This window comes from Nothoprocta perdicaria, unplaced genomic scaffold (assembly GCF_003342845.1).
Source record: "Nothoprocta perdicaria isolate Ctin4 unplaced genomic scaffold, notPer1 scaffold_2, whole genome shotgun sequence".
Lineage (NCBI taxonomy): Eukaryota > Metazoa > Chordata > Aves > Tinamiformes > Tinamidae > Nothoprocta > Nothoprocta perdicaria.
The window spans coordinates 13,606,024-13,614,821 of NW_020455204.1; the positions used below are offsets into that span (position 1 = coordinate 13,606,024).

Below are 8,798 nucleotides of genomic sequence, written 5' to 3' on the forward strand. Positions count from 1 at the left end.
CAGGCCCGGCGCGGCGCTCACCTCCCCGGCGCGGTTGGCCAGCGCGATGAGGTCGCGCTTGGGGGACCAGGCCATGAAGAGAACCTCCTGCGGCAGCTGCTTCTCGCCGACCTGCCGGAACGGCGGCATGGCGACCACGGCGCCCGGCCGGGCCCGCCGCCCCGGCCCCGCGTTCCCGGCCCTGGCCCCGCGTTCCCGGTCCCGGCCCCGCGTTCCCGCCCTCCGCTGGCGGCTTCCGGAGGCGGCGCCTCCCGCCGGCGCGGCAGCCGCGGCCCAGCCCGCTACCGCCGAGGAGTTTCCTTCTTCCCCGGCGGATCGGGCTCGTGGAGCTGGATTAAACACGGAGCGAAGCCGCGGGGCCGGGTGCTCGGCCCTGCGGCGGGCGGGCCAAGAGCCAGGGCCTCCCCAGCACCCGCCGCTCCCGGCCCCTGGAGCCAACGTCCCGCGTATTTTCTTCCAGTAATAAAAGTGACAATCCTTTAAATTCAATCAGGTTTTATTTTGCACAAAAATAGGGTCAACAAGAGAATCAAAGCAGGCTCAAAAAAGTCTTTTGGGTAACTATCAACAGGGAAGGGGGCGGCTCTTCTTCTTCTTTATTCTTTTTCTGGAGAGCAGTGCGTGCTTCATAGCTGATGTTCTACAGAGCCCCATCGTCGCCTTCCTTGCAGTTTTAGGTCTCTTCTTTTTGTCAGTTCTGAAAAGGAAGAAATGAACAGATTAAAGCAACAGTGGTGGCTGCCCAGAATATAAACTACTTGTTCATTTAAGCCTATGAACTCCGCAGTACTGTCCACTGACAATATGTCCATTTTACAAATGGACTCTTTTCTGCCTGTGATAGAAACTTAAGTTCCCTTTCTAGCTTTTTTTTTTTTATTACAGAAAATAACTGATGGCCTGAAAGGTCTAAACTATCACAATATGAGATATGCCTGCCTGAAGAAACAGTTAAAGTTTCCACAGTTTTTTAATATCTTTTTACTTTCTTAAAGAAAGAACTGTTAAGGGAAGGACATTAAACAGAGAGATGTATGTATACACATGGAATAGACATTTACGTCTATAGAGACACACATATCACAGAATCACGGAATGGCTGAGGTTGGAAGGGACCTCTAGAGATCATCTAGTCCAACCCTCTGCTCCACCAGGGACACCCAGAGCACGGGGCACAGGGCGACATCCAGGTGGGTTTGGAGACCTCCAGAGAAGGAGACTCCACAGCCTCCCTGGGCAGCCTGTTCCAGGGCTCTGTCACCCTCACAGCACAGAGCCACATGCACACACATACACACACGACTACATTTCAGCTCTACTACTCTACAGGACGGGTCTCAGCAGGGCCATCAGGATGCCCACGGGCCAGTGCAACCCCGCAAACCTCCCGCAGCCGATCCAGCCCTCGGTGTCCAGCGCAACAAGTGGCGTGTGCCGCAGGGCAGCACTTGTCTCTACCCATACATCCACCCTCCCAAGTCAAGAATTGCAAGCAAACCGATACCTCCTGGAAAAGAGCTTCCAAAATTACTTAACATGCCCCTCATTAGTAAGGTCTTACAGGTTGGACATTTAGACTCTAGCACAGAGGGCACCTGAACTACCAGATGGAACAGCAGAAGACACTGTAACGAGGAAAACAGTTAGCAAGGACAACCTGACAGTGGTTGCTTTGCCTGTCCTTTGGCGAGGAATTTGAAGGATCTAGAGGTGTTTGGTTACTTTAGATGTATTTTGAAACTTTTTAGCAGAGGTATCTCCCATGCACTAATTAGCAAGTGTTGAATCCCTACAAATCCATTTTGAAAGAAAAGTCACTATTTTTACAGTTCAAGGATTAGGACACAGTAGTTTCACTGCCTAAATCATACGTTTTTTTTAATCTTATGCTCCTCCAGTTGACATATTCCCCACAGCACTTCCACAACAACGCAACAAGTGAACAGCAGTGAAAGTTGGTATCAGCATACAAAGTCTAAAATCCTCTCTTTCTATAGCCACTTGCATGAAGCAAGATCACCTCCCACATCTGAAAGCTACTTTGCATTACATCAGTGCAATATCAAACTTACTGGCGAGCTGTTTTAGGGAGGGAGAGGCTGGGACAGGCACTGCGCTTGTGACCTGCTTTGCCACAGACGAAGCAGCCGGCCTCTGTCCTCTCACAGGAATGATCTTGGAGAGCACAGCAGTTGCATTTGTCACAGTGAAACCATGCTGTAAAAAGCATAACAAGATCTGACACCTCAAAAAGGTTTATAATGATGATTGAATTCAAGCTTTTAACTTAAGAGAAATTGCCTATACGTTTACGAATCAAAACACGCAAACTGTTCCTTAACAAATATTTGTGGAATTTAGCATGCCTTGACTTAGCAGGAATTCATCCCATTGCCTCGGAGTGGAAACCTACCCAGTCAACTTATTTATTGGCAATTTGTGCAATTGGGATTTTTTTTTCTTCCTTTACTCTTGTGTCCTGAATGATTACATTTTCTCTCTTCTATGTATTCTGGCTTGTCATCTCAGCTTCTTTGGACTATCTTTGGACTACAGCTTAAAGAATAAGTGCACTTTTCCTTAGAAAAGTATTTTCCTGTACTTACATGGTTTTACACATTTGTTGCAAAGAGCACAATGCTTCCACCGTCTTCCATCCTACAAAAGATGAATGCATTTTATCTTAAAAAAAAACCCAAACAAATAAAACCATTCACCCCATCCCAAAACCGAGCTAGCAGTATGTGTTCCCATTTCTTTACAAAAACATACACCTTGTAAGGAGCGTAAAAGCAAGAAGCCTTTCGATCCTGTGATAACCACAGCAGCACTGCTACATTTTGAAGTTTCCAAGTTCTTCAGTTCCCCAAACTTAACCAACCAAACAAACAAACCCAAACAAAGATTAAATCAACTCAAAACCAAGGAGTATTACAAAGGGAAAGCAGCAAACTTTTGCAGCCCTCCTTCCAAGCCAAAGGAGTCATGAAATGGAAATTAATTCCTAGGGAGTTAGGAATGACACCCTGAGAAATTAAGATGTCTGAACTGAATTGCCTAGGCTTTTCCAATGAAATCAATGCGAGAATAGATTTTTACCAGGGAAAAAAATACCTAAGTTATTTGAGTTGTGGTAAATTTGCCATCCAGAAAGAACTCAAAATACTTACTTTTGATGTGCATGAATTGCATATCTCACAGTGTTGGTTACCAGAGCTAACATATCTCTGACAAATAGTGCAAAACCTGGCAGAAAAGTTACAAATACATTGGTATATTTTCCTCAAGAAACAAGAAACTACATAAGCAAGTTTTAGAGTGTCAACAGTAAGAGTAAGGATGGCAAAATAACTTTGCTAAATGAAAGATAATGCTTTTGATTCACACAACAACTACTTAGGCCCAGAGCCTCTCAAACATTTGGACACCAGAAGTAGAAAATAATAAAATTCAGGTGCCTGAATTCAAATTATCACTGCATTCAAAAGTTAGGCAGTAGCAACATACAATATATTTTGGGACTGTACGGCCCAAATAAAAACATACTGTCAGTCACTTGAATGTAAAGACATCTTACCTATACCCTTCTTCAACAGGGAGTATAATTGTCCTTGGGGTGATGTTGGTGAAGATCCGAACAGGAGACTGTCTACGACCTGTCTTGCCATGTTTATAAAGTGCATGATTATCATAGTCTACCTGGAAAATAAGGACAAAGGAGGGGAAAAAACTCTTAAATTGAATGCTAAGCATAGACTACTTTTTAATTTATTCTGTTTATTAAATTCTTATTTTTATATAAAAGACTAATTCCTAGTTAGAGTACAAATTTTGCAGTGTTTCTGAATCTAAGTACCATAAAAGAAGGCTAGACTCCAGAAACACACTTCCCAAAACTAGTTTTTAACTTTTTCCTTTTCACTCTTTTGCACTAGATAACAAAACCAAAACAACTGCAATATCACAGTTATTGACATGTTTTCTTCTGCTAAAGAAAAAAAAAAGAACTTTTTTTTTCTTGTAGTACAAGAATTATTAGGCATCTTAACCTATCTCAAAATCACTAAGAGCTGCAAATCCAATCACTGCTGCTTTTTCTAGCACTGGATTTACAGACTCTGGCACAGAAGTCTTCCTATGTGAACACTAGCAGGTATGCAGAGTCTATGGCCTAATCCAGGTTTCAATTTCTTCTTCTTTCTTCAAATTTCTACTCTATGAAATTGGTTTTCTGCAATACCCAGTAGAAACTTAAGGCAGAAGAGAAGAGAAACTACCCCTTGAAGACAGAACTATCTTTGCTTCCTGACACAGGTGCCAGGAAGAGGCTTTATGTAGCTGTACAAGATATACTTCCAATAATAAACAGCAAAGAAATCACAGAATAACTTATAAATATGTTATGGTGGTCAAGTCCTTAAATTCATTTTTTACACAGTTATGAAGACTTCCATTGTTACAGTTCCATTCTGATACCAGCAGTTTTGCAGATGAAATAAAGACCAGGCTATTGAAATTACTGACATTTTAACATTTGGGAAAACCCCAACACTTTCTTCACGTTCTCTGCTTTGCAATAATATGCACTTGTTGAAATTACTGTAAGATTTGTCACATTGAAAACATTTTAGAATAAAGAAATTAATGGACAAAAAGACAGGAACAAGGTAAATAAAACTGTAGCAACGTGACACAGTTTATCAGCGCAGGTCTTATACAAATTCAAAATCCACAGTCTACAAATTCAAAACCCACAATCTGCACGTTGAGCAGCATTAGAGAGTTTGCAATGCCTCCCCAACAGTGGAACTAAAGTTGTGAAGACCATCTGCAGACAAGCAGATTTATGATCCACTTCCATTAACCTTCTCATTTGCACTGCACCCCACAAATCAGCAAATCCTCCGGCCCCGCTCATACTGATAAGCCCCACACCGAAGCTCAGGAAACAAACTGGCCTTGGTCATACCTGGTAATCCATCATACTGAAGCTTGGGAAGAACTCGAGAATGCGAGCCTCAAAGAAGTACGGAAATATCCAGAACACAGGCATCTCCCGGTTGTTATCACCTAGAAAGGAAGAGGCTCAGATGTACTCTAAAGAAAACCAGTGTACCTGAAGCATGAGAAGTTTACATTAACTGCCCTGAACGCATGTATGTCATGCAGGTCATAGCTCCTAGAATGACAGGATGTTATTGCCATATTTATAAAGAGTGGTAAGTTCACTCAGACCACTTGTTTCACCTGCCTAGGTTGGTAAGAAATGGTACTAGTTTGATGGCTTGTTCTTCTCCCCCTTTAAAGTCCATGTCAGTTGTAAACTGGACTTCAGTAGATAATTATAGATATTAAATAATTATGTAATAGATAATAGATATTATTTGGCCAAGTATCAGGAGAGTAAATCAAATGTTTTATCTTTGGAAATCATAATACCTACGTTAGCACTCACTAGAATATCCAGAACTATGGACTTTTAAATATGTATTTTTTCTTAAGACGATATTACAAACTCAACCCACCTATCTGCTTGTAATACCTTCTTTTCCTGTTTCCCTCCACATTGCTATCAGCTTTTTAAAACCAGATGCCAGTGCTTCCACCAATCCTCCAAAGGGGGGATCAGTCACCAGAATGACTCTTTCGCCTTTGTCTTGGTGCAAGAATTGCCGGCAAGTTTCACGCGCAGCCTGGAAGAGACAGGGATTACAGCTCTTCAATCTACACTTCTGGAAACTAGATTGTATTTGGCAATAAAAAGATTATTTTAGTAGTTATAACTTTGAAGACTTGTGTTGCTGAATGTGTGATTTCAGGGGAAAACAAAACAAAACCCACCATACACTAGAACTGTAGCACTGAAAACAACTGCTCTCTTCAGTTTGAGCCAAAGGTTTTTTCAACAACATTAATGCTCTGAAGTGCTGCAATCTGAATGCTTAAATGATACTTTGCCATCACACCTATCAACTTTCCACATCTTGAAAAGAAAAACAGGATACTATTCATGCAGCTGAATAAGGCCTTTTGATTTAATTGAATAACATGAACTCTGAATATACTGTTGGATTAAAAAGATTCAAAGACAAGGTTTTCAGACCCGTCTTCATCCTCCTTTTAGATGGATTTTTCTTTTTTTTTTTTGGTTTTCAAGAGCCCATTCAAAACTAGGTTTTAGAACAGAAAAATGTGAAAGCTTTCCAAAAGTGGGAATAGTATGACAATAGGTACATTTATGTGAGTTAGAGATGGCCTGGTAATAATGACAGCGGAAGAGCAAACAGCAGCTGAGTAATTACTGGGACAAATACTTTGAAAATGTTTGGAATTTAATTACACTATGATTATACTACGAAACAGTCAAGAAAGGTTTGGCCTTACCTCTCCACCAAAAAAATGATGATTAAACATGTTATAGTGGCAGAATTCATCCTCTGTATAGAACTGGGAATACCTATAAAGCAAATTTTTAAATTAGTAGAAAAAGAGAGCAACAACTCATCTGTTTTAAAGAGCATTTACAGTTAAAACACATTCTGATTACTTACAACAATATTGAGAGCAATGAAGTATAAAAATTATTCTCATACGGTGGCTGTCACGGATAAATGTGTGTGGAAGGGGAGATGTAGAGTGGGGAAAGTGAAAGAAAAGCACCATTTTCAAACATAAGAACAGAAAAGTTATAAATTTGTGCAGAAAACTGCATTCTTCAGCCAAGTACATGCTTAGAACACCTACCTGAAATCAATATCTAGCAGAAGGCTTCTAATGCCGAAATCTTGATCTTGTTTTGCTTTTGACTGAATCATTTCATGAAGCCTAGAGTGCAATTAAAACAAGAGAAATTTAACATATAACCATATGCTTCAGAAAACATCTTGCAAGACACAAATGCCAGATACTTTACTAAAATTAAAAACAGCTATCGAAAAATTGAATAAACAAAAAATTTATAATATCAACATGACTTCATCTGGCTAACATTTGGAGTTATAAGCATGTCTCCCTTAAAAAATTACAAAGTCAGTGAAGACTATTCAATCCCTTGTGAAGAAATCCAATGCAAGCAAAGAAACTTATTGGCACTTTTGCAGCAAACAAAGCAGGAGATTTTCACTAGCACACTTCTTTTAGATTGCACTGCAGTTATAGTCATCTTGTATATCTTCTTAGACCAAAACAAGATCTAGTTGCTTGGATAATCACTACTAGCTGCTTGGATAATCACAAGCAATTAAAAACCAGTGAACTACTTACTGAGGGAGAAAAATCCAGATAACTTTAATATTAGTAAGTCACACAGTTTTGAGATAGAAATATCATCTGGAAGATGCAACAGTCACCACTAAGATACCTGGGTGTGCCAACAGAGAGCACTCGTCTGAATCCTAAGGCTATAATAAGGTCCAGCAGGAACTGGCAACTTCTGTCTGCAAACAAATACTGAGCATTTGTCTTCTTGTTCTCCAGGGGACTCAGAAGTTGACTGGGAGTTTTTAACTGGGCAGGGGAGATGTCACATTGGAACTGGTGGCCACTGTGGTCTTGCCATTCAGCTGGCAACAGCAATTGCTGGCAATCCTGACAAAACTTCCTCTGTGAGAGCGGCAGAACAACAAAATTCTTTAATCTTTAAACACAAAAGACAAAAAAGGAACATACTTTGAAAAGACATCTATAAAAGTTATAAAGCACAAGTCCCTATTTTATAATGGACTTTATAATACCTACCTGGAGGGCAGGTAGTTTAAGGTTCTCCTGCAAACATCCACCAATTAAATATTCATTAAAAAATAAATAAAAATCAAAAAAGTCCACTTTGACAGCAAGTAACATGTTACCCCAAAGTGTTGGGACTTGTTACTGTATTACCTTTGCTTGTTTGCACAACATTAAGTTACAGCCTGGCATTTCTGCACAGTCCACTGAAAATTACATCTATTTTTTTGAATTCAAATTGCCACTGACCTGCTGCTGCTAGCATACAATATAAAAAGAAATGCACAGTCAAAAAACTAAGTATATATGTAATGCCCACATTGCAACATTCAATTAGGTTATTCCCCTTTGCAGTCAACAGTTCTCATCTTTCCAAGTCCCTTCTGCCTGTTTTTATATGTTAAGAAAGAAAATCCTGGAACATTATATCTACATTCCTAATATCTACGTTTACCTTAAGTAATTTAACGGTTTTAATGGAAGAAAATACCTTTCCACATTCTGCCTGTGCGTAAAAGAAGGCTGATGATTTCTGTTATATTCTTCACATGCTGCAAGCCTCGTTTCTGACACCTGTAAGGTTTATATACACATATTGACACGCAGTTACAAACAAACAGGAACAGCTCTGTGCTCCAGATTCAATCTCAACGTTAAGCTAGAAAGGTGCAAACTCTGCTCAGAAAATCCCCATAGCTCTTTGGTTATGGGGTCCCAAGAACAAGGGTGTTCACACCGGGTCCGTATGTGGTGGCAAGCAACACAACCACACTCTCAGTCTGAATTCAAACTATTCAAAATTATAATAATTTATTTTTCACTGGATGAATACTCTGAGGGAAAAGAGATAAAGAGACAAATAAATAAATACCTTCTCATCCTCCCACTGGAAGAAGCTGCAGTCCCTCCTATCCCTGCAAGCCGAGCAGGCGTAAAACCTCCTTCCCTGCTCCCCGGCCCGGCTCGTCTTCGCGAAGAGAAGCGCGGGCCCTGGCGAGGCGCAGCCGTTACCGCGCGACCGTTGTAACCGCCCCTCCCATGGCGGGGCCCTCCCGACCCCCCGGCCCGGCCCC

The 8,798-nt window shown here is 41.0% G+C and overlaps 2 protein-coding genes across 2 annotated transcripts in view; both read right to left on the minus strand.

Annotated features, from left to right (window-relative positions):
• ANAPC4 (anaphase promoting complex subunit 4) overlaps positions 1 to 129 on the minus strand; it is an 18,786-nt gene extending 18,657 nt beyond the window's left edge. The window contains exon 1 of the mRNA XM_026037766.1: positions 22 to 129. Within this exon, the coding sequence (XP_025893551.1) occupies positions 22 to 129 (108 nt within the window). The remainder of the gene's footprint in view (positions 1 to 21) is intronic.
• A 380-nt stretch (positions 130 to 509) lies between these two features.
• Positions 510 to 8,798, minus strand: part of ZCCHC4 (zinc finger CCHC-type containing 4) — a 9,596-nt gene continuing 1,307 nt past the window's right edge. The window contains exons 2-13 of the mRNA XM_026037503.1: positions 8,597 to 8,715; positions 8,216 to 8,298; positions 7,361 to 7,636; positions 6,745 to 6,825; positions 6,385 to 6,457; positions 5,543 to 5,693; positions 4,970 to 5,070; positions 3,578 to 3,699; positions 3,171 to 3,246; positions 2,607 to 2,658; positions 2,073 to 2,217; positions 510 to 697 (exon numbers count right to left, since the gene is read on the minus strand). Coding sequence (XP_025893288.1) covers positions 565 to 697; positions 2,073 to 2,217; positions 2,607 to 2,658; positions 3,171 to 3,246; positions 3,578 to 3,699; positions 4,970 to 5,070; positions 5,543 to 5,693; positions 6,385 to 6,457; positions 6,745 to 6,825; positions 7,361 to 7,636; positions 8,216 to 8,298; positions 8,597 to 8,715 — 1,412 coding nt within the window. The 3' untranslated portion in view covers positions 510 to 564. The remainder of the gene's footprint in view (positions 698 to 2,072; positions 2,218 to 2,606; positions 2,659 to 3,170; positions 3,247 to 3,577; positions 3,700 to 4,969; positions 5,071 to 5,542; positions 5,694 to 6,384; positions 6,458 to 6,744; positions 6,826 to 7,360; positions 7,637 to 8,215; positions 8,299 to 8,596; positions 8,716 to 8,798) is intronic.